This window comes from Anabrus simplex, chromosome 4 (assembly GCF_040414725.1).
Source record: "Anabrus simplex isolate iqAnaSimp1 chromosome 4, ASM4041472v1, whole genome shotgun sequence".
Lineage (NCBI taxonomy): Eukaryota > Metazoa > Arthropoda > Insecta > Orthoptera > Tettigoniidae > Anabrus > Anabrus simplex.
In genome coordinates, this window is record NC_090268.1 from 301,658,028 (window position 1) to 301,685,001 (window position 26,974).

Sequence of the window (26,974 nt, forward strand, 5' to 3'; positions counted from 1 at the left end):
TAGAATTCGCATTTTCCGGCACTTCGAGTCTCCTTAAACCTTCACAGCATTAAACGCATAGATTATTATTATTATTATTATTATTATTATTATTATTATTATTATTATTATTATTAGCTGTTGTTCACGGGTTAGGTTCTGCAATTTGCTTTAGGTTGCACCGACACAGATTAGTCTTGTGGTGACGATGGGATAGGAAAGGGCTAGGAGTGGGATGGAAGCGGCCGTGGCCTTAAGATACAGCCCCAGCATTTGCCTGGTGTGAAAATGGGAATCCACGGAAAACCATCCTCAGGGCTGCCGACAGTGAGGTTCGAACCCACTATCTTCCGAATGCAAGCTCACAGGTGCGCGCCCCTAACTGCACAGCCAACTAGCTCGGTGGGTTAGTTTCTGTCATTGCACCAGTAATGCATCTAGTGGAGATGAGTGGCAGCTGAAGAGACAGAGCATACTTCAACATTTGTTCTTCGTTTTAAAACAATCACCACCACCACCACCACCACCACCACCACCACCACCACCACCACCACCACCACCACCACCACCACCACAACAACAACAACAACAACAACAACAACAACAACAACAACAACAACAGTCACAAACACTGGAATGTTACTGCTGATCTCGAGATAGAAGTTTTCTCTCTGGCTGAAAGACGGTATTCTCAACGTTAGAAATGTCATTTCCCTGTTTATACGAAACGAACGGAGATAATACCAAATGCAGGGAAATTCTGCATGTATCTACGTTAATATTGTCATTTTTCATGAATAACAGATTAGGTATTAGTTTTTGCGTTTATTCAAATCAAACAGAATGACAGACAAAACATTCAAAAATAATGGATATCATCTCCATATCGTGTAGCCTATACTACCAACCATCTGAAAATCGTGACCAAAAGAAACGAATGTACGGACAGACAGTAGATTATCATACTAGCAAGATTAATACTTAAGGATCGTGGAATCTAGAGTAAAGTGAGGGCTGACAGTCTACACGTTCAATGAACTAGAATTAGACTTCAGCCGTGACCCACAACCAAGGTTAACAAGTCAACGGTCATTGCAGGCTCATTCCGCTCACTGCGATGCAGCATGCTATCAAATCAAACTGCTCTAACCAGTAAAGCTGTCGATATAGCCTGAAATGACTATATTCCGACGACTTGACCAAGCACAAGTGAAATTCGAATACACGGTATGCCAGCTTCCCTGATCAAAAACGGCCCTGACTGTTGCCATGAAACAGCGTGACGTCTTAGCCGTACTGCTTGGCTTTATAATATCACCTCCTTAATTGTAAACATGCGGCTAGGTGAACCCCGTTCTAACATTCAGAACAGGTTTTGAATCTTTAGACGATCTCAGATTCGAAAGCGGGTGCTCAATACGACTCCTACATACGCCAACGCGCTGCTGCTCAAAGGAAATAATGATAGTAGTAATATTAACGTATCAGTCACCGAATGCGGCATTTTGATCTCGCGTAATTTAGATTGCCTGAATCTCAATTTCGACGTTTCGTTATACTCTACCAGATGTCAGAAAAACCGAAACTCTGTTGGGCGACCTATGTTTGAGTTTTTAATGATTTTGCCGGGAGAAAACAAAATCTACCAGCTGAGATCTTTCACATGCCGACATTGCACGGCGTGGAGTGCCAAAAGGACTTTTCAAAATGCCGACTACCTCTGCCGGGTTTGAACCCTTCACCTTGTGATCTCGAGGCCGATATTATACGACTGATACACAGAGAGAGCTGTTATCGACCACATCTATTGCTACCAACACTTCTTGTCTTTGGACATAGTAGTGAAAATGAAAACCTACAACCTGTTTTCCAGTCATTGGCGGGTCAGGGATGGAATGAATGAAGCAGATATAGGCTATTAGTACGATGGGGTCGCCACTCCCAAAGTGATTTATTAATGACTGATAGATGCTATGAAATGAGAATGGAGAGTGTTGCTGGAATGAAAGATGACAGGGAAAACCGGAGTACCCGGAGAAAAACCTGTCCCGCCTCCGCTTTGTCCAGCACAAATCTCACATGGAGTGACCGGGATTTGAACCACGGAATCCAGCGGTGAGAGGCCGACGCGCTGCCGTCTGAGCCACGGAGGCTCCTTGGACATAGTAGTGTGAAATGTTATTTCACTACTCGTATGAAGTCTCGTGGGCTATCAATTGTATTCCGTTATGAGTAATAGCTCAGAAGCCGTAAGTCACTATCCAGCCTCTCGTAACCAAGAAGCCAGCGAAGAAAAGAAGTGAAGGGTGAACGTGCTGTTCGGCTGACAGAGAATCTCTTCCCCATTCAGTTGAACTAGAACATCCCGGTTAACAGTCAGGAGCTGCTCGGTTTAACGACGGGGAGTTATTTTAAAGAAGCCGTCGTTTATATATGTAACAGTTACAGCGCCTTAAACTTTTCGAGTAATTGACTCGAGGATATATTTAACAGCCAAAGCCAAGAACATAATGTTTTCAAACGAGTCTTAACATGTTCCGGACTCCACAGAATACGAAGTTACCAACACACGTAAACTACCATTTCCAGCAATGTCTTCACGACAAAATTACCTGCTTCTGCGTTCCCCCTCTCTCTTCTAACCCTGTTCTAAAGGATAAGTTCCAGCCCCTACCCAGACAAGGGAGTCGCTAGTTATAAATCATAATGAGAAAGGTTTTAAAAGTGGAGAACTAAATTACACGTTTGAATTGAAAAGGGTCTGCCGGCTGCAGCCAGTAAATCTCGACTCCTAAAGCCAAGACACACTAGTTCTCAGGATACCAGGATTATTTCAGTGGTAACTGCCGGCTAAAATGTCCTGTGAAGGCAATGGATTATACGAATGAAGAGCAGGCAGTCTCAGAGGAAGGGGGACATATTAATCATTCTTGGATCAATAAATTGTCGCTATTTCGCCTTTGCACATTTTGCGAAGACGACTGGCTGAATATACACAGTATTGCTGATGACCTCACTAGATAAAAGGTGATATTTCGTTCATACATCATAAAACACATAGTTCTAGGATAAAAAGAAAATTTCGAAATCCAAAGTGGTATTTAGGTTGGAAAGTAACTGATGCACCAAATTAATACAAGTAATAGACCTTGGAGAGAAGATCACAACGTCGCAAGTTTCAGGTCTGTACCTTGCATCGTTCTCAAGAAAAGTCGTATTTTGGGAATTGCATGAATTGCAGCGCAGCGGCTGGCACTAGCAACTGACGAGACTGCCAGGATTCGTGCACAAGTGTTTAAACCGATTGCTGACTGCAAACGTCCAACGTCCGCTGTCAACAAAACAATAACAAGCTTCATATCCTCTTTCCAGGGTAACGACTAGCACTAGCGCACTGACCGAGTTTTGTGACAGTAACTTCATGCCTTAAATGTAATGGACGTTCGGTAACTATTCAACAATATGACATTAAGCGTAACTTGGCCTGTTCCAATAACGATGATTCCTGCCAGTTATTTGTACCACGAAAACTACGGAACACTTACACCTTCCAATCGTCCAGCAGTGGAATTCAATCCACTCACCATCAGATTGTAGCAAACTCGCCGGAATAGCGTGCCGCTGATAACTGTGCCATGCTGCTAGGGTTGGCCAGCCCGTTAATAAATAATAATAATACCATAATGAGAGCTCAACTGTCCAACTGCATAGCTGAACAGCTACCGTACCAGCCTTCCCTCCTTGAGGCCCCGGACTCGAATCCCACGCGAGCAGGGATTATTACATTAACAAGTGCATTCCTATGGTTCAGGGAGTAGGTGTTGCTGACTTCTTCAATGCTTGTACCAGAACACAACAAGATACGACATTCACACCACACTAACTTTTTTTTTTGCTTTACGTCGCACCGACACAGATATGTCTTATGGCGACGATGAGACAGGAAGGGGCTAGGAGTGGGAAGGAAGCGGCCGTGGCCTTAATTAAGGTACAGCCCCAGCATTTGCCTAGTGTGAAAATGGGAAACCACGGAAAACCATTTTCAGGGCTGCCGGCAGTGGGGTTCAAACCTACTATCTCCCGAATACTGGATACTGGCCGCAATTAAGCGACTGCAGCCATCGAGCTCGGTCCATTAACACGCACCATTTCTCCTCTAATGGTTGGCGTCAAGAAAGGTATCCGGCCGTAAATTCTGTCAAAGCTCTTACAACCCCTGACCCCACGGGAAAAAACGGGATGAACCAGAGTGTAATAGAAACAACCCCAGTGGTATCGCAGCTCGCATTTCATCAAGGCAGTCCGGGTTTGATTCCTGATCAATGCATGTGAGATTTACGAAAGAATCACAAACTGGTCGTGGGAAATCGTAGACATTGTTACACCAGGTGTTCAAAATGTCCAACATTGACGGTAATACATAATCGGCGTCTTCGGAAAAAAATTCTCTTGAACCCGCTCGAGTACCTCGTGATTTTGACTGATGTCCTGGGCAATTTCCAAAACACGTTCCTGGAGTTCATTCAGGTTCCCACTTCTTCGCGATACACCTTATATTTCATGTACCCCCAAAATAAGTAATCTAAGGGGTTTAGATCGGGCCTTGTTGCCGTCAGCCGATAGGGCCCAAACGCCCAATCCATCGCTACGGATAGATGGCGTCCAGGTGGCGGCGCACTGCTCTGGTAATCTGCGGAGGTGCTCCACGTGTATCTTCGGGTATGGAGTGGAACATCCTGTAGTAGTAGTAATAGTAGTAGCAAAGTGCCTTCCAGAAATCGTAGATAAGATACAGCAGTCAGTCTATGAGGTAATATAATAGGTCCTATGATAAAACCTGCCAACATCCTTGCCCAAATATTAATGGGAAACTGAGCCTGTTGGTGGGAAAGTCTCATAGCATGGGGATTGTTCTCCGACCACACATGCGTGATGTGAAAATGGACGATGCCCCTCCTCGTAAACGAGGCTTCGTCTTTGAACAAAACATGTTTCATGAAGTCTTTGGGTTGACGATGAATCCATTCACAGAAGACCATGCGCGGTTCATAATCTCTCTGCAGATGTTAGGGATGTTGCTGGTCTTCCCGTATGTTTGTAGGACGATCCTGCCACTGCCGCGATTTGGCGAGTAAGTTCTAATATACTGTCCTCTACACGAAGATTACGTCTAGGAGTATCAGCTTCACGCCTGGGCATGGCATGTCCAGGGTCAGCTGCTGCTACAATGTAACCTCTCACTAGAAGAGATGCTGTTGACCTAGAGAGGTCAGACTGTGTACTAGGATAGACAACCTCTCACTAGAGGAGATGCTGTTGACCTATAGAAAAAAGAGACGGGAATGAAGTGAACCTATTGACCTAGAGAGGTCACTATGCATTAGGATAGAACTCTCCACGCACAACCTCTCAGTGGAAGGTACGAAATGAAATGCTGACAAAACGTGGGCAGGTGCAGTTCTGCACAACGCCAGTTTTTATTTCTTCTTTCGGAATTCCTTAGACTAAACTAGATGTGAGAGGTGAGAACATTCAGCCTGAGCGATCATAGGGTAACGTGGATGTCATTCACAATCAGTCGTCTGTCCTTTCTGTCCTACGTACACTTCCAAAAGGATTTTCTGATTGGCAGGAGGGTTGGTAAGGGGCTGCCTGGCCGAGGCGGTAAAGGCATGCTCGGTTCACCCGGAAGGACGTGGGTTCGATACCCCGTCAGGATGTCGAAAAATTTAAGAAACGAGATTTCCAGTTCCGGAGGTGCACATGGCTCTGAGGTTCACTCAGCGTACAGCTGCCTCTGTGGATCCGTGGTAGAGTGTCGGCCTCCGGATCCCAAGATAGCGGGTTCAAACCCGGCAGAGGTAGTCGGATTTTTGAAGGGCGGAAAAAGTCCATTCGATACTCCATGTCGTACGATGTCGGCATGTAAAAGATCTCTGGTGACACATTTGGTGCTTACCCGACAAAATTCATTAAAATCTCAGCCATAGACGCCCAAGAGAGATCAGGTTTACTCTGCCATCTAGTGGGCCTAGAGTAAAACGGAACGTCGAAATTGACGAGCAGACAGCCAGATGGCGTCAAATCGAAATGTCTGCACACGGTAGCTGAGGCCATACGATTATTATTATTATTATTATTATTATTATTATTATTATTATTACTCAGCCTACACCAAAAATGAGTACCAGGTTAATTCCTGGGGGCAAAGGTGGCCGGGCGTAGAGCTAACTAATCTACCCCATCAAGTGCCGAGGTTACGGATAGTGGCAGCCTTTACCTTCCGTCCCACCAAGGGCCTTCACGGCCTGTTTTTTAGCAGGGTTGGTGTGTACATGTAGCTCCCTTCCAATGAGCGAGTGACTGGAAAGGGCTCCACCATCTCGGGACAAGTATACGAACTTACTTTTACGAAAATGTTGCAAACTTTGGGCTGGGAAGACTCGGAAGTGAGGAGACGAGCTGCTCGACTGAGCAGTATGCTCCGAGCTGTTAGTAGGGAGATAGAGTGGAATGGCATTACTAGACGAATAACCTCGAGTGGAACTCAACATGAAAATGAAAATCCACAGCCTGTTTCCAGTCATTCGACCGGGTCAGGAATGGAATGAACGAAGTCCCCATCTAGCGGCGAGGATAGGAAATGTGCCGGCTACCGAAGCCTGTCGCACTAATCTGGGGCGATGATTAATGAATGACAGATGAAATGAAATGATATTGGAGAGTGTTGCTGGAATGAAATATGACAGGGAAAACCCGGAGAAAAACCTGTCTCGCCTCCGCTTTGTCCCAGCACAAATCTTACATGGAGTGACCGAGAAATGAACCACGGAACCCAGCGGTGAGAGGCTGGCGCGCTACTACCTGAGCCATGGAGGCTTTTGGAACTCAACATATGAACATAAATTTGAAATTCAAGAGGACAAATGGGGCAAGTATTCATTTACAGAAAAAGGAATTAGTGAATGGAATAATTGATCACGGCAAATATTAGATACATTTCTAAGTTTCTGAAATAATAATAATAATAATAATAATAATAATAATAATAATAATAATAATAATAATAATAAAATGTGCAAAATATAATTTCCGATCTGTTATGTTTCATGCGTTTTTACAGCACGAGGAATAATAACAGAAATATTCGCTAAAATTGCATTTTTCAGAAGCTTCGTATTATTTGCGCAAATTTTAGTCCAATCTAAAATATGCACATATTTTAAAATAGAAAATGAATGTCCAATCCTTTCATACCCGATACATTTTTACTTGACGCGCTATAATAATGGAGATACTAAAAAATATACATTTCTAAACTTCGTAAAATGCGTAGCGATAAACAAGCATACTTCCGGAGCTTTTAGAAATCTTCTGATGGCTATTTTCCTATACATATTACTATTTGACGGAGCCCTCGCTGGCGAGACGTAGTGTTTACAGTGCTCTATGTCTTCTGGTATAGGCTAGCGCAATTTGTTACTTTTATTGCCCTGTCTCAATCTCATCCTAGGCTTTGACAATATGAAAGTGACCGAGGTATGAGCGATGCTAGTAATACCATTCCTTATGCAGCCAGTCCCTGTTATAATTGGTGTGAAAATATCGCCCATAGGGTCGGTTGGTGCATGCATTTCAGTGGGCTTGGCAGACTGATATGCAATAGCAACTTCTGGTTCGGTGAGGAAAGCAACGGGAAACTAATTCCTCATTTCCCTAGTATGCCTCTTCAGTGACGCCTAGGCTGTCAATGATAGCCTTTGGTGGAGCTGTGGAGGATCAGACCAGCCTTCGGGCTGAATACCCTACATACATACTATTTGACGGCAAATACAGCATTTGGACATATTACAAGGATTTTGTTAGTTGAAAACCCTATGGTTGGAAGTTGTTCAGCGACGGGTCATATAGCTAGTACTGTTATAAAGAACAGAACCTGATATGGGCCTCTTCCATTAAGACCACCGTATTGATTCCTGAATTCTAACAAAGGATGCGTTCTAATTTATTCCCGAACGGCACGGTCGAACTGATTCCATGGTATGGAGCCCTACATTTCCCTTCCCATTTTCCACAAACTTGTATAACCGAGCAAGTGGCCGTGCGGGTAGGGTCGCGCAAATGTGAACTTGTATTCGGGAGATAGTGAGTTCGAACCCCACTGTCGGCACCACTGGTTTCCATGGTTTCCCATTTTCACAACAGGCAAATGCTAGGGCTGTGCCTTAATTAAGGCCACTGTCGCTTCCTTCCCACTCCTAGCCCTTTCCTACCCCATCGTCGCCATAAGACCTATCTGTGTCGATGCGACGTAAAGCAAATTGCAGACTTGTATATATGTTTATGTAGGTTAAAGTGGATTGCTTTCTAGTAATAATAATGGCTGTGGCCTCCGGGGAGGCCTGGTGCAGGTCTTTCGAGTTGACGCCGTATAGGCGACCTGAGCGTCTGTGATGATGGGGCCCTACTTATAATGAAGCTTAATGCCCCCGACCCAGCCGGGAATCGACCCCGGGATCCTTTGGACCAAAGGTCATCATGCTAACCATTTAGCCCTGGAGCTGGACATGGCTTTCTAGTGACTGTCACTACTTAAGTGCAAACTTGAAAATGCTAGATAAAATCAAGTTTAAAAAAAACATACCACAATGTTTATGTGAACACTCACACAGTGTTACAGTAATCGTGATTGTCAGATGACATCCAATAGTCAGGGCGGCGTGTAAGCATGGACTAACATGGGCCATGGCCTGCGGCGGCAAAATTTTCATATCACGGTTTTTCTATACCATATGAAAGAAACGTGTAGATTTGGTATTCACGCTCATTACACAAGCATTTATTAGATTTTTAAAATTAAAGAATGGCCAATTAATTAATCAATGTGTTAACTTAAAATATACGTACTGATGTTTGATCTCAGACTACAGTATACTGTTACATCATGAGCATGTAACTTCCTTTCTAGGAAAAACTTACAGGAATTCCTCTTCTGTGCATTAAAAGTGAACTCTTAAAATCCATGGACAAGACGATGTGATCGATGCCTTTGCCGGACACAAAGTGCGGAGAACACCTCTTCAGCTTTATTAACTTTTGAGATATTATACAATTCTATGCATTTTTCTCTATTGCTTTTAATTTGTATATTAATTACTGTCCGCCTCTGTGGTGTAGTGGTAAGTGTGATTAGCTGCCATTTGAAACGTGGTACGAAGACTGAAATGGGGTCCACTCACCTTCAGGAGGTCAACTGAGTAGAGGCGAGTTCGATTCCCACCTCAGCCATCCTCGAAGTGTGGTTTCCGACTTCTCCAGGAAAATGCTGGAATGATACCTAACTTAAGGCCACGGCCGCCTCCTTCCCTCTTCCTTGTCTATCCCTTCCGACGCCCCCCCCCCTCCGCCCCCCACTGCCTACAAGCCCCTATTCAGCATAGCAGGTCAGGCTACATGGGCGAGGTACTGGTCCTCCTTCCCAGTAGTATACCGACCCAAAGTCTCACGCTCCAGGACACTGCCCTTGAGGAGGAAGAGATGGGATCCCTCGCCGAGTCCGAGTGAGAAACCAGCCCTGGAGGGTAAACGGATTAACAAAGAAAGAAAGAAAGAAAGAAAGAAAAAGAAAGAAAGAAAGAAAGAAAGAAAGAAAGAAAGAAAGAAAGAAAGAAAGAAAGAAAGAAAAAGAAAGATACTGATTCTTCACCTCACTGCCTTCCTTTCGATTATTTCGACATATACCGGCTTTTTTTGGAGGGGGCGGGGCGGCAGAAATGTTAAATACGGACCTGGGTAGAGATCAGCAAGACGTCACTTATTGCGCAAGGCAGGCAACTCGGGAACACTGCCAGTAAGTACCAACCGAATGAGCCTGGTTTCGATCCTGCATTCATGAACACTGAAGCCGTTCGCTCTAATCAGGCCGACCGCAGCGCTTTCAAAAGCCATTCGTAAGCAAATGTCCCTGTACCACGGACAATTACGTGCATGAAAAGTAAAACAAAGAGGAAGTGACGACACAGGGCTTACATAGTGGCTCATAATTCTTGTCACGCTCCAGATTACATAAACCACAGGCAACACCGGAACCCTAGAAAATAGTGCAGGACAGCCAACTACTCTGTTGACCTTGTCACATACACCAAGGTCGGCCACGGGATGACACAGCAGCTCGTCGTAGTTTCAAGGCACCTTCTTTTCGTTGGGATACTGTACTATATATACCATGGGGTCAGTGCAACTCTCTGGTCGTTTATTTCATAACTAGTACAATAGTACATAAGCCTGTCTTCGGCAGTCGAAATTACGATCTATAAAGTAATTGGAAGTTCTAAACGGACTATTTATATATATTATGAATAAAAGGTACAAGCGCCCTCCGTGGCTCACGAGGCAGCACGCCGGCCTCTCACCGCTGGATACCGTGGTTCAAATCCGGGTCACTCCATGTGAGATTTGTGCTAGACAAAGCGGAGGCGGGACAGGTTTTTCTCCGGGTACTCCGGTTTTCCCTGTCAACTTTCATTCCAGCAACACTCTCCATTAACATTTCATCCGTCAGTTATTTATCATTGCCCCAGAGGAGTGCGACAGGCTTCGGCAGCCGGCACAATTCCTATCCTCGCCGCAAGATGGGGGGCTTCATTAATTCCATTCCTGACCCGGTCGAATGACTGGAAACAGGCTGTGGAGTTTCATATGAATAAAAGTCACACTTTCCAGGTTGTATACGGCATTCGAATGGAATCAAACCAGGTATTGTAGTATTTCCTTACAAACCATACCGAGTGCAGCTGTAGCTCGGAGTTGTACTTTGACGTCTATGGATTTGTGTACTCTTGAGAAAGCTACATACAACTATCCAAAACGAATCACCATCAACAACGTCATATGCCCTCACTCCATATGAGCACTGCGGAGAGATTCGGAGTTTAATCCCAGCCTTTTGGCACGAATTCTAGTGAATAGAAATTCTACACCACCACCTCCTGTACCCTGCCGGCCAACATTCTGATGGTAAAAATACTTCCAACGAACGGGACTCGAACCAGGTAACAACGGTGTCACGACGTGGGAAGGGCGTCTTTCAAAGCTGACCAATGAAAACTATTGTTAGTCCATTTCTAGGATCGTAGTATGTAAGTGCAAATGGTTTCTAGAGGACCCGCTGCAATCGCTGCTAACGATTAAGATGCCGGATACCATACCATCTGGACTACATTTACGAAATAAAAAACATACGCCTCAACCCAGGATCGACCCCTCGACCTCCTGCATGCTAACCCAAAACTCTATCCACTGCACCAACTGTACAGAACAATTAACATGTGCTGACATATGTAATTACCCTACATGTGGTTACAGCGTTGCCAGATTGCCACTCTTCAACGTCCTTTTTCTGCTGGATATACTCGCAGGACGAACTTTTGTGGGAGAAATTTTTTTATTGCTGGCATGTGAGGAGTCGCGCTGCGACGCCCGAGTGCGCAAATTTCGTTTCACTCTGTATATGGGTACAGGTGTTTTGTAATACCAGTATTCTATCCAAACCTAAATTATTACGGTATTCGGTCTCTGGGTAGAGTTTCGGCCTCCGGATCCCAAAATCGTGAGTTCAGAGTTTGAACCTCAAACGCAGCAGAGGTATTCGAATTTTTGAAGAGCGGAAAAAAGGTCGATTTGATACTCCATGTTGTACGATGCCTGCACGTAAACGATGTCAGGTGGCACATTTGGTGTTTAGCAGACAAAATTAATTTAAAAACTAGCCACAGATCGCACAACAGAGATTCTATCATCTGGTAGAGTAAAATGGAACGTTGAACATGATGCGCAAAAGCCTAGATGACATCAAATAAAATGCCTACACATGGTAGCTAAGGTCATGAAAGTGAAATATAGTGTGCTGACAAATGAAAACAAGAACATTCTTCTCTCAGAAGACAAGACACTTACAAACATTAGTTCGAAGACGATTAAAGGAAGAGTAACATCAACATAAGTTACCCATAACATGCGTCTCTCGTCAAATAACATAAGACAGGCTACAGTGCTGACTGAAGTGTTCATAGGCTTCTCGACTTCAAACACTAGCTGTTTGTGTCCTCTGACAGCGTTCGAGATGGAAATAAACCTCGACAAACATGTGACGTCATGGACACAGCAATCCCAAAACAGGAGTAGGACAGATTAGCTCCGACACGGTAATGTTCAACACTGACAGGCAGGAATATCGAACACAGTGCATAAACGCGTACAATGACAAAAATGTTCACTATTAGCCGATGATCGGGCTAACATGAACATGAGATATACTATTCACGAAACAGATCGCCGAGCACATTATACATATTTTGCAACAAGGATAGTTACCAGTGGAATCAAGTAAGTGAAATACAGTGTGCTGACAAATAAAAACAAGAACATTCTTCTCTCAGAAGATAAGACATTATCTGTCTGGTGTACGCGAGTAAATACTTGTTACTCAACATACATTTTAAGGTCAATTGAGAATAAATAGGTTGCAAATTCTGTACTACATCGAAAGATCCAATAGCTCATCTCAGAAACGTACAAAAACAAAACAATGAGTGATCAATTATCTGTCTGCATCTTCTGATGGATGCCGAACTGTAGCAACAGCCTCTCGGTACAGGCTAGCTTTCACCCATGTCTCAGTCTCATTTATGGCTCACTGAGCTGAAGATTCACTGCATTCAGGGCACGACCTGTCCTCTGGATGCTCTTAAAGGTATTAGTTACATCAGTGGCGTCACGTTAGTATTTTCTACCTCAACCTGTCAAGTAAGCCTCATTATAGCCGTATCAGCAATAATATGATAACGTTCACATCGGCGGTGCTTACTGAAGACAAACTGCCTTATTACAGGCTTAAGACTACAGAAACAAGTTTTCCTTAGCTATAGAGACATGAACACAGTATGCAATCTAGAAGCATACACGTTCAATAAACAATCAGTTTCATAATAACAGAACAGTACAGAAATATCTAAATTTGAAAGTTCCATTTCATTCCATCAAATGGCAGAGAAATGGATCACTGCTGGGCGATTTATGACCAAGTTTTAATTAATTTATCGAGTGAACACTAAATGTGTCACCAGAGATATTTCACATGCCGACATCGTACGACATCGAATACACTTTTCTTACTCTTCAGGTTGCTCCATAGCATCTCTTTGGGTCAAAGGACATAGTGGATTTTTTGGCAATGAAAAAGCTGACGTACTAGCCAAACGTGGCGCATCGGAAGGGCTATTTACAGCGCTGCAACTCCCATGGATGGATTTTATTCCCACCATTCGACAACAAATTCGTCACAAATGGTCTACGGAATGGGAAACATCTCAACTGCATAAAGGTAGAGCTTGTGCTCTCGTACAACCCAACATCCCTCCTAAGCCATGGTATTTGAATTTGTGCTCTTCGCATTGTCGCCAGTGTTTTGTGTTGTGTTTTGTTCGTTCTCCCCCTCTACTTGAAGACTGTGGCAATTTGATTTTCATTCTTATATGTTCTTTGCACTGACAATTTATTTTTTGTATGTGTGCTGTGAGTGTTCCTTGTACATGGAGGATGACCAAATGTTGTACCAGCAAAGGTCAATAAAATAAAATAAAATAAAAAATTAAAAAAATAAAACTTTTCCTGTACCCTTCAAAACTCCGACTACCACTGCCAGGTTTGAATCTGCGATCTTTGAATAGGGGGTCCGGTACTCTACCACTGATATACAGGAGCAAGAAGAAGTAGAAACCCGCAGTGCAACAGTCTATTTTCTTTTATGACTTGCTTTACGTTGCACCGACACAGATAGGTCTTATGGTAACAATGGGATAGGAAAGGACTAGGAGTGGGAAGGAAGCGACCGTGGTCTTAATTAAAGTACAACCCCAACATTTGCCCGATGTGAAAATTGGAAACCACGGAAAACCATCTTCAGGGCTGCCGAAAGTGGGGTTCGAGCCCACCATCTCACGAATGCAAGCTGACACCTACGTGACCTAAACCACATAGCCACTTGCTCGGTAGCAGCAGTCAAGGCCTTGGTCTGCCAAGACGACTGCTGTTCAGCCATATGGTGTGCACGTAAGGGTGCGAAATCGCGGGGGGGGGGAAGGGTTTTCCGCTACCGACGATGTTATTTCAAAGGTCCTCCCCCCCCCCCACTAAAATTCCCCCGCGGGGGATTCCTACATTATAAAATAATGAAGAAAATGTAGAAAACACATAATTTATTACTGAAATTAATGAATGTTACTGTGAATATTTTCACAAAAGACCAGCAATAATACACACAATATAGAAATAACAGAATGACTGCCAGGCCTTGAACAATAGAACAACTCCGCACCTGCAGTCTATTGTTCATGTTTCACTCTGGCAAGTCCATCTGAAACCCGGGCAAAAAAATAACTTACTTGAAGCCCTCCTCCCTTGTCATCGCTCTAAGTAGCTCGAGCTTACACCACTCCTGTATTCTTGGAGAGGGTGTGTTTCCGATAGGTAGCCAATAGGACAATATTCAAACAAACTGACAAATTTGTTGTTGGCACATAGCCCTAGTAGAGGAAGGTTCCACTAATAAAGTAATAAATCAGGACAAATCGCGCATCGTCAGGCCACAAAGGGACAGTCTCAAACTTCTCAGCCGACTGGAATAACTTCTGTTTATCATTGTTGTTATAACAACAAATTTAAAACAAAACTATTTACAATTTACATTTTTCTGCGGGGTGGGGGTGGGGTAATTTACTTACAGGGGAATTATATACACTGAAAATCCACAGCCTGTTTCCAGTCATGCGACCGGGTCAGGAATGGAATGAATGAAGCCCTCATCTAGCGGCGAGGACGGGAACTGTGCCGGCTGCCGAAGCCTGTCCCACTCCTCTGGGGCAATGATTAATGAATGACAGATGGAATGAAATGATAGTGGAGTGTGTTGCTCCGCCTTCGCTTTGTCCAGCACAAATCTCACATGGAGGGACCGGGACTTGAACCACGGAAAACAGCGGTAAGAGGCCGGCGGGCTGCCACCTGAGCCACGGAGGCTCCAAGGAATTATATACCCTACCCCGCCTGGAATAAGCACTAGTATTTAAGCCCTACGATCCTCCCCCCCCCCTAACCATTTCTTTCTGATTTCGCACCCTGGTGCACGTGGTCAGCGTAACAACATCCTTAGTCGTATTCCTTGGCTTTCTTGTCCGGCTCCACTGTCTCTTGTGTCAAAAGCCCCTCAGTTGATCTCATGATGTGAGCAAACCTCATTCCAGCCCTCAGTTCTGAATTAAAATTCTTGGACTGGTCAGGAATCGAACTTGGGGCCTGCGCGTAAGAGGCAGGAATGGTACTCTTCACCACGGGGCTGGAATAATAATAATAATAATAATAATAATAATAATAATAATAATAATAATAATAATAATAATAATAATAATAATAATCCATCATCACGAAACCGTATCACGTAAGAATGGATGTGCAGTTACTTGGTCCCGGTAATCTTCCCACTGATGCGGTCCACCCGTCCGTGACTAACTCCCGCAAAATGACATGGTTTGTTTGTCTCGCTAGGAGTGCATCACGTAATGTACTTTATAGCCGGACTAATTCACACGGCTCAAGGATATACAAACATAGGCTCTGATGACCAAGGGTTGTCGTTTGGCACGAGACCAGGATCATAAGACAAACTTAGGTTTAGCACGAAGCTTCTATTGTGTAGGCAATTTAAACTCTTCTTTCTTGTGGCAATTTCCCAATTACTCGGTGTCGGCAGTATACATGGGTTAGGCCCAGTTTTAAGGTCGGACGACCTTCTTGACACAAACTCTGTTATGAGGTATGCAGGCTTATTCATTAATACGTGTTTCTGTGATGATTGGTAGTAAGGTAAAACATGTCTAAATGGAACCCCTATTAAAAGGAAACATGCCTTTAATGGAACATTATCCCAGTTACTTGACTTGGGTGTAAAATGTAACGCAATCACCCTGGATTAACCGAAAACTGTCAAATGCGAAAATGGAAGCCAAAATATGTCATTAAACGGAAAATTTCCAATACACCTAGCTGACCGTTTAAAATGTTTTAGCTATTCTCTATATTCCAGGCGGTCTGTGATGCAAGGCCAGGTACTGCATATGCCACAACACACTTTGTACTGGGGATTATCTGCCAGAAATTTTGATGTTTACCGTGTTTTCGAATGTCTACTCTGCCGGTAAGAAAAGTGACCATAGATCAGTTCATTGTATTCTGCTATGTCTGGCGTATTTGCAAGCGTCTAGTGCGAATAAATGGAGAATGCACGCTATTTTCTAGTACACCTTCAATAAGCGGAAACTGTCTTTGGCGGAACTTTTCCCGGTCCCTTACGATTCCGTTGAGGACAGGTTTTACTGTATGATATGTACAAGAAGATGTTTATTAAGACGAATAGGAACACCTAGTCCCCGAACTAGTCGAATTCATCGATACGGCTAAAATTCCTGGCCCGGCCGAGAATCGAACCGGTGGGGGGGGGGGGGGCTTTAAACGGAATGTAATTTGAACGAATAGGTGGTTAGTACCTTAGTCAAATGGTCAGCGCAGTGGCATCAGGTTCAGAGGGTCCCGGGTACGATTCCTAACGGGGTCGGGCATGTTAGTTCTTCTAGCTCGGGGACTGAATATTTGTGTTCTTATTCATTCACATGCAACACATCATACTGCCAAACACCACAGAAATGCGCAATATTGAATACCTTCCTCCACTTAGGGTCGGTGTCAGGAAGGGCATCCAGCCGTAAAAATAGCTACCCCCAGATAACTGGGGAAAAAGGCCAGGAAAGAAGGTAAAACGAATCCAATGACACAGGTTAGTTATCACCGGAAACTGCACGGCAGAACAGATTAGTCAGCGTTGGAGACATTTACTACAGCCATGACGAAAGGCAAGCGATAATGTTGCGTGTGCTAGCTAATGTCTGCCAACTGATCTGTCTCGTTCAAGGGTCAATTTAAGCTTAGCAAATTAAGTTTCTGAACGTTAAGAACACTTCTCCTTTGCCCAGTTCTATGGCAAAATCAGCGTAAAAAAAATGACAGTTCTAGAAAAGTGGTCAACTTCTCCACAAACCACTTTCATTAACAATATAGGCCCATCTTTTTTTTTTTTTTTTTTTTTTTTTTTTTTTTTTTTTTTCCTAGTGGGTTTTAACGCGCAGCATTTGCCTTATGCGAAAATCGGAAACCCACGGAAAATCATCTTCAGGGCTGCCAAGGCCTACTTTTATTGTTTTCAGTAAGTGAATGATCTTCATGAAATTTGTCTGATTTGTGTAGCCGGTAACAGTTTTTCGTTTTGCATTTTTCATTGAACTGAAATTACACGTTAGCGTAATGAACAGCATCGAATGTAATCAAACACAGCTCGTCACTGTCAAGACTGTCAGCAAAACCAAGAACCTATCGAGCGAGTTGGCTGTGCGGTTAGGGTCGCGCAGCTGTGAGCTTGCATTCAGGAGATAGTGGGTTCGAATCCCAAAGTCGGCAGCCCAGGAGATGGTTTTCCGTGGTTTCCCATTTTCACACCAGAAAAATGTTTGGGTTCTTCCGTCCCTCCGTCGTCGAAAAACCTTCGATGTTTTAGTGCGAAGTTAAACAAGTAACCAAGAATCTGAGATGCTCAGACGGCAGAACGCTGGATTTCTGATCACAACCTTCGGGCTCGATCCCAATAGACATATTAGTAAACTAGCAAGGTACCCGTGCTTCGCTACGGTATTATACTGAAATTTATAATTGAATCCTTATTGTTTTAGATATATAATCCGCCGAAATTCGCGATCTGACACGTTTTCAGCGAGAATCCACCAAAATTCCCGATCTGACTCGTTTTCTATTAGATTACGGCACGTTTCCTCCCATTTTTCAATCTTCCTTTCCAGCAATCGATTTCGTACTTCCCGGGCTAGGCTCAGGTATTATTCCCAGTTGGGTCCGTAAATCTTTGCCATACCGTATTTGCCTATAATCATTTTTAATCTGGATAAAATCCTTCAGGAGATCCGGCGTGGTGTCATATTGGGTGCCTTGGCGGCACTGAACCCGCGGCCGGACTGCATTCTTAGTCATTACCCGTCCAGGAGCCGTTTCCAGCGTGGTCCGCACATTTGACGACGGTCCGGAACATTATTATTATTATTATTATTATTATTATTATTATTATTATTATTATTATTATTAATAATGTTATTCTTATTATTCTTCTTATTATTACTATTATGTGTTGCTGGGATGATTGATGACAGGGAAAACCGGAGTATCCGGATAAAAACATGTCCCGCCTCCGTTTTGTCCAGCATGAATGTCACATGGAGTGACCGGGATTTGAACCACGGAACCCAGCTGTGAGAGGCCGGCGCGCTGCCGCCTGAGCAACGGAGGATCCTCATAAGTACATTAAGAACAGTAAAATCAATTGGTCTCACCTCCTTTTACACCCCACCGCCGTTAGTTTTTACTGCCACCCCCCCCCCCCCCCAAAATTAAAAGAAGGCGTGTTTCTTTATGTTTAAGGGAGATTCCAAACACCAATGTTCACGTCTATTACCTTCAGTTTTGAGATATAAGTATCCCCATAAATATAATTTACTTTTGTCACTTCATTTCAAACTACTCCCCCCCCCCCCCCCTAAGTGAACTTTCCCGCAAAAAATTCTTGTTTCTTTAATAGTGAAGGATCTTCTAAATACCAATTATCACGACTCTAACTTCTTCACTTTTAGATTTATGTGTCCTCATGAAAGGAATTCAACTCCTTTACACTCCCGCCCCCCAAGATGGTTTCCCCCCCAAAACGCATTTTTCTTTGTTTTTAAAGGAGATCCAAATACGAATATTCACGTCTGTAACAACTTTAGTTTTTATTAGATGTATATATTCTCATACAATTAAAGTCAATTAATTTTTCAATTCTTTCACCCCCCTCCCCCCGCTTCATTGGATTTTCCGAGAATACGTGTTTCTTTACTTTTAAAGAAGATTGAAAATATCAAATTTCACGTCTGTAGCATCTTCATTTTTAAGATATCAGTAGCCTAATTAAAATAATTCAACACCATTTTCAGTCACTTTCACCCACCCTCCACCCAAGTGGTATTTCCGAAAATTAAAAATACACGTTTCTTTATGTTTAATAGAGATAAAAATACCATTTTTCACTTCTGTAACATGTTAAGTTTTTTTAGATATACTGTAAAAATTCTCATTTTAAAATTTCACCCCTTTTGGGTTCCCCTTAAGTGGAGTTTCCAAAAACAAATCACCTATGTTTCTTTACATTTACAGGAGATTCCAAACACCCACTTTTTACGTCTATAACATTTTACATTTCCAAGATAATCTTTCAAAAAATTCACCCCAATTTGTCACTTCTGTTTAACCGCCATTAATAGGATTTTCCAAAAACTAAAAAATACGTGTGTCTTTATTTTTAAAGGAGATCCCATATACAAATTTTCAGTTCTGTAATATCTTCCGTTTCTGAGATATATGTATCCTCATTAAAGGCATTCAACCCACTTTTTACCCTTTTACACCCCTCCTATTGGGATTTACAGGAAACAAAAAGATACGTGTTCCTTTATTTTTAGAGGGGATTCTAACTACCAATTTTTACATCTGTAAATTTTAAAGTTTTAAGATGTAGACACATTCATTTTAAAAAATTCACCCCCCTTTTCACCCCTCAATATTTGGATTTTCCAAAAACGAAAAAATACGTGTTTCTTTACATTTAAAGTAGATCCCAAATACCAATTTTCAGGTCTGTACTATCTTCAGGTTCTGAAATATAAGTAGCCTCATTTAAGGCATTCAACCCATTATTCACCCTTTTACACCCTTCCTATTGGGATTTTCCGAAAACAAAACAATACGTGTTTCTTTATTTTTAAAGATGATTCTAAATACCAATTTTTACATCTATAAACTGTAACAGTTTTGAGATATAGATACACTCATTTTAAAAAATCACCCCCTTTTCACCCCCCCATTAATTGATTTTCCAAAAACAAAAAAATACGTGTTTATTTTTAAAGGAGATCCCAAACACCAATTTTCAGGTATGTAATATCTTCAGTTTCTGAAATATATGTAGCCTCATCAAAGGCATTCAACCCCTTTTTCACCCCTTTTCACCCCTCCTATTGCGATTTTCCGAAAACAAAAAAAATACGTGTTTGTTTATGTTTAATGAAGATTCTAAATGCCAATTTTTACATCTGCAAACTTTAATAGTTTGGAGATATAGATTCGCTCATTTTAAAAATTCACCCCCTTTTCACCCTCCCATTAATTGGATTTTCCAAAAACAAAAAAATACGTGTTTCTTTATTTTTAAAAGAGATCAAAAGTACCAATTTTGAGGTCTGTAATATCTTCAGTTTCTGAGATATAAGTAGCGTATCCGGATTAAAGGCATTCAACCCCTTTTTCAACCTTTTTCACCCCTCCTATTGGGATTGTCTGAAAACAAAAAAATACGTGTTTCCTTATTTTTAAAGAAGATTCTAAATACCAATTTTCACATCTGTAAACTTTTTAAGTTTTGAGATATAGACACACTCATTTTAAAATTTCACCCCCCTTTTCACCCCCTTAGCGACGGAATATCCAAAAATCCTCTCTTAGCGAGCACCTACATTATAATATGAATATATCCCCAAAATTGCATTTCTTTACGTCCAGTAGTTTTGGCTCGGCGATGATGAATCAGTCAGTCAGTCAGGACAAGCTACTTTATATATATAGATAAAAGAACATCAGTGAAGAAAGCAATGGTGATCTACCTTACTCCTCGTTTTGCCTAATTCGCCTCGGTTTTTGCGGTTTCCTTATACTGCCTGACCTTCGGTGGTGCTATTTGAGGATCCAACCGTCCTCTGGGTTGAAAACACGTCTACAGGACATTTGTGATAATTCGGCGTCTCCAAAAGCCGAAAAACGTACAAGAAGTTAATGGGTCATAAAACCATTATTAAAACCAAAAACATGGTAGATTCTTCTTAGCTGATTTTTATACGCACGCTTCAAGTCCAGCTCCTGTCGAAGCCTTTAGTTCAGAGGGTAATGGGTTCGATCCTCGGCCGGGTCGACAATTCCAATCACGTCTGGTTTATTCCTCTAACTCGGGGACTGGAAATTTGCTATTTGTCCTCCGCCCACCCACACAGTACCAACCACCACAGAAGTACGCAACAGTGAATACATCCTTTCATCTAAGGTCGGTGTCCGGCTCCATGGCTAAATGGTTAGCGTGCTGAACTTTGGTCCCGAGGGTCCGGGGTTCGATTCCCGACCGGGTCGGGGATTTTAACCTTCATTGGTTAATTCCATTGGCTCGGGGGCTGGGTGTGTCTGCCGTCTTCAATATTAGAATACATCACAGGTAGGGCCCCATTCTCATAGACGCACAGGTCGCCTATGCGGCGTCAACTCGAAAGACCTGCACTCGGTCTCTTCGGAGGCCACATGCCATTATTATTATTATTATTATTATTATTATTATTATTATTATTATTATTATTATTATTATCTAAAGTCGGTATCAGCAATGGTATCCAGCAGTAAAACAGGTTCGCAACCGCGACCTCACCAGGGGGCAGGAAGAATAGCACAAGAAATTATTTTATGCTTCTCCTTCTTCTTCTTCTTCTTCTTCTTCTTCTTCTTTATCGAGTTACCCTCCAGGGTCGGTTTTTCCCTCGGCCTCAGCGAGGGATCCCACCTCTACCGCCTCAAGTGCAGTGTCCTAGAGCGTGAGGCTTTGGGTCGGGGATACAACTGGGGAGGATGACCAGTACCTCGCCCAAACGGCCTCACGTGCTATACTGAACAGGGACCTTGTGAGGGGATGGGGCGAGGGAAGGAAGCGGCCGTGGCCTTAAGTGAGGTACCATCCCGACATCTGCCTGGAGGAGAAGTGGGAAACGACGGAAAACCACTTCTAGGATGGCTGAGGTGGGAATCGAAACCACCTCTACTCAGTTGACCTCCCGAGGCTGAGTGGACCCCGTTCCAGCCCTCGTACCACTTTTCAAATTTCGTGGCAGAGCCTGGAATCGAACCCGGGCCTCCGCGGGTGGCAGCTAATCACACTAACCACTACACCAAAGATGCGGACGAATTATTTTATGCATGCTTGAGAATAAGTGCCTGAATAGGTCTATAGAAGAATGAAACGCCAATACAATTAAACAATTCTACGGATAAAGGTATTGCTTTTTCAGGTTGTAATAAGAAGACACTAGATTCTACCGTCGGGCTGAGTGGCTCAAGAGGTTAAGGCGCTGGCCTCCTGATCCCAGCTTGGCCGGTTGATCCTGGCTCAGTTCGGTGATATTTGAAGGTGCTCAAATACGTCAGCCTCGTGTCGGTAGATTTACTGACACGTAAAAGAACTCCTGCGGGACAAAATTCCGACAACTCGGTGTCTCCGAAAACCATAAGAAAAGTAGTTAGTGGGACGTAAAGCAATTATTATTATTATTATTATTATTATTATTATTATTATTATTATTATTATTCCCGCCTGGTGGCCATGATCGTTCAGGCGTTGAAGTCTAAACGGTCTGACACCGTGATTAGCCGGTTCGAGTCTCGTCGGTCGAAAAAATTTTCACCGTCAGAATGTTAGTCGGCAGGGTAGATTGTGCGTCAAAAGCCTGGATTAAATTCCAAACCTCTCTGTAGTGCTCATATGGAGTGCGGGCATATGATGCTGTTGATGGAGATTTGTCCGTCGGATGGAGACAAAGCTTTGAGCAGACCCCTTGCTGCTATTCGACGGGAGTAGGCTATGTGCCAGTGCCGGGTGTCATACTCTCCCTATTGTCATATATCAAGTAATTCATTTCATCTCATTAACTCCTCTGATGAGGTTGACGTCAGGAAGGGCATGCGGTCATAAAAACCCGCCATGACAGATTCATCTCACCTCACACCCAACCCCGTATTGAAACGGGACAAGGGTTGGGCAAACAACATTATTATTATTATTATTATTAGATTCTCCCAAGTCTCTGGTCTGGCGACATCATACTTGACGACACTGATTCCGATACCTCACATCTGCACTACATGTGTGAGGGGATATTCCACAGTGATGTTGCAGGGAGCGTATTTCCTGCATACATGTATGAACGTTTTCGCACTAGGCTTTAGAACTGCCCGCCGACGTTCACTGAAACGCCTTCCAGCAATACCACATATCCAAAACCTACCGCGCTAATTATGCTTACTATTCATATATTCCGAATGTAAAATTGTAACTGTCAACTTTACTTTATCTGTTGTTAGAGATAAAGGTATCTTTAAAAGAAATGTAAATGGTACTTAAAAGTTAGGCTAATTCTAATGTAACCTAGCTCGAAAGCTGCAGTCGCTTAAGTGCGGCAAGTATCCAGTATTCGGGAGATAGTAGGTTCGAACCCCACTGTCGGCAGCCCTGAAAATGGTTTTCCGTGGTTTCCCATTTTCACACCAGGCAAATGCTGGGGCTGTACCTTAATTAAGGCCACGGCCACTTCCTCCCCACTCCTAGCCATTTCCTGTCCCATCGTCGCCATAAGACCTATCTGTGTCGGTGCGACGTAAAGCAAGTAGCAAAAAAAAAAAAAAAAATTCTAATGGATAATAATCACTATGATACACTGAAAGCACCATTTTTTAATAATACGCATATTAATAAATCACCTATCCTATCATAAATGTTATTTTATTCTTATAGAATATTTCGAACTTCAATAATACATGTTATATCTTGTGAGTGAGAAGAGCCTCCGTGGTTCAAACGGCAGCGCGTCGGCCTCTCACCGCTGGATACTGTGGTTCTAATCCCAGTCACTCCATGTGAGATTTGTGCTGGACAAAGCGGAGGCGGGACAGATTTTTCTCCGGGTACTGCGGTTTTCCCTGCCATCTTTCATTCCAGCAACACTCTCCATTCTCAGTTCATAACATCTATCAGTCATTAACAAACCACCTTGGGAGTGGCGACCCCACTGTACTAATAGCCTATTCATGGTTCATTCATTACATCCCTGACCCGGTCAAAAAATGGAAAACAAGTTGTATATTTTCATATCTTGTGAATAATAATCATAATCAAATCATCAAATTCTTCATGCTCACGAAAACGAGTAGGCCTATATGTCAAAATATGCAATTTTTTCGGGATCGACAATGTAATGTTTCATACATTTAACTGCACTCTAGAAAACTATGGATAATACTGAAAAGTGTTAAGCTGACATACCAAAACAACCAAGGTGTCCTACGATGAATAGATTACACCTTTTACGCGCACTCTTAATACCAAACTGTAGAACACACCATGAGCCAACATAATATGGACTTCTCTTATTTTCGACCATTTTATGTCTCACCGGTGTACTTCTTTACCCGAACAGCACAATTTATAAAATGCTATAGGTTTAACGTCCCACTAACTTCCTCTACGGTTTTCCCAGACTCCAAGGTGCCACAATTTTGTCCCACAGAAGTTCTTTTACGTGCCTGTAAATCTACCGACAAGAGGCGGGAGAATTTGAGAATCTTCCAATACCATCGAAATGAGCCGCGATCGAACTCACCAGCATGCGCTCAGAAGATTAACGCTCTACCATCTGATTAAGTGCCACTGGAATTTACAACCGAAATTTACCCATCAACACAGCTTTTACTGGAATTTCTTAAAAAGTGCTTTTGTCTTCGGGCCTTTATTTTACCGATAATGAATTATAGTGGGTCTTAACCCCCACGATGTTCATGCTAAAATAACGAAATTATTCTACACCTCCAATTAAAAGCATACAATTAAGTAGATACTGTACGACGTTCAAGAAACAGAATCACAGGCTCTTAACGGACAAGTTTCTTTTTTCTATTTGCCTTACGTCGCACCGACACAGATAGGTCTTATGGCGACGATGGGACAGGAAAGACCTAGGAATGGGATGGAAGCGCCCATGGCCTTAATTAAGGTACAGCCCCAGTCTGGTGTGAAAATGGAAAACCACGGAAAACTATCTTCAGGGCTGCTGACAATGGGGTTCGAACCCACCATCTCCCGGATGCGAGTTCACAGCTGCACGCCCCTAGCCACACGGCCAACTCACCCGGTAACAGACAAGTACCGCTACTGAATATCACATATTCAAAATATTACTGTATGTTCAGGTTTAGTAACTGTCAGCGAATCAAGATCTTCCTACCTGCATTAAGTACATGATGTCCACTTCCTCCACAGTCCCGATGTTCAAACATACATAAACACAATTCACCACATTGACACAGAAGCACTCTCTCCATTCAAAGATATACCGTCCAACTTCAACACGCCTTCTTGCTGCGTGTCCCACTTTTTAACATCACCACAACGAATACACAATGACATTTAATATAAAAGGCCCATTATCCAATCGAGTTCGACCACGTAAATACTGCTCTCAGTCCAAATGTTCCAACATAGTTTATTATCCGAGGTGAAATCAACCGTCTTCTGATAATATCGTCACGTAGACGATAAATTCTCTAGCAAATGAATTCCATGTCAACTATATGAGATGACATTATGGTACATCATCGAAGATCAGTTTCGCAGACAATTTGTAATTAACTCATATTATGAAAATGAACACGTCGCAGGCGTAAACAAAATCAAAACAAAATTCGTCACACGCTAGGTGAGAGACGCACTACTACCGAACCGGCCGCTACACGCTCCCGCTTCAACTGCCGCGCCAGTTTACTTCCCAGCTGAACGAGCTCCCTCCTTCATGCACGTGATGGCGCAGCTTGTTTGAGTGCCACGCTCGGTACGGGGCAGCACAACCGCACGAGCCAAAACATGCTTGAAATCCAAATGCATTTGGTGGACAAAGTGCCAGGACCTTGATTACAATGATTCTAAATTAGTGACTTGCAGCAGTAAGTCGGTCAAAGCCGGACAAACAGCTTTACGGATCGCAGCAGCTTCAAACAACCAAGGAGAATCCGAGTTTCATTGCTCTCAACAACCCATCAAAAGAAAGGAAGACTGGGCGGACCTACGCTTAAGGTACGTTTTGACACTAACAAGAAATAATAATACTATGGCCTCAGCAATTCTCCGCTTTTGTTTTGATTTGATGTCATTTAGGCCCCCCACGTTTCAATTTCGATGTTCTGTTTTACTCCACTAGATGGCACAGGAACGGGTCTCTGTTGGGAGATCTATGGCTGAGTTTAAATTAACTTTATCGGGTCAACACCAAATTACCGGTTTCTTGGCTGAATGACCAGCGTAGTAGGCTTCGGTTCAGTTGGCCCCGGGTTCGAGTTCCGCCCGAGACGGGGATTTTAACCACAGCTGGTTAATTCCTCTAGGTCGGGGAACGATGTTTGTCTTAACACACATCTTCATTTAAAGACAGCATATCATACTACCAACCACCACAAAAGCCCTCCATATTGGGTTGGCGTCAGGAAATGCATTCGGTCGTAAAACTGGGCTCAATCCATACATAGTGCAAACTCCAGGTAACCGGTTGAGGCCAGAATGATGAGGGTAAACACCAAATGTGTCACCAGCAATCATTTATGCATGGACATCGTGGGCCATGGATTACTGAATTGACTCTCTTCCACCTTTCAAAAATCCGACTACCTCTTCAAGGTTTGTACTCTCGATCGTAGGATCCGGAGGCCGAAGCTCTGTCTCTGAACGACAAAAGGAATAATAATAATAATAATAATAATAATAATAATAATAATAATAATAATAATAATAGTATTAATATCATTATTCAGTAAACAGAGACTGTAGCTTCAAGTTTAACGTTATGTTATTGTTATCTATCATACAGAAAAAGAGGACTGTCAACGTTAGGAGTTTGTTTTTTTGCTAGGGGCTTTACGTCGCACCGACACAGATAGGTCTTAT

General features: G+C 42.9%; 1 protein-coding gene across 2 annotated transcripts in view; it reads right to left on the minus strand.

Moving 5' to 3' along the window:
• LOC136871911 (uncharacterized) overlaps positions 1-26,974 on the minus strand; it is a 552,427-nt gene that overhangs the window by 325,476 nt on the left and 199,977 nt on the right. Inside the window, exon 1 of one of the 2 annotated variants that reach the window (XM_067145630.2) lies at positions 25,266-25,721. The exons of the other annotated variant lie outside the window; for it this stretch is intronic. Within the exon in view, the coding sequence (XP_067001731.2) occupies positions 25,266-25,280 (15 nt within the window). The 5' untranslated portion in view covers positions 25,281-25,721. Of the gene's footprint in view, positions 1-25,265; positions 25,722-26,974 lie in introns of those variants that run through there. 2 annotated transcript variants of the gene reach the window in all.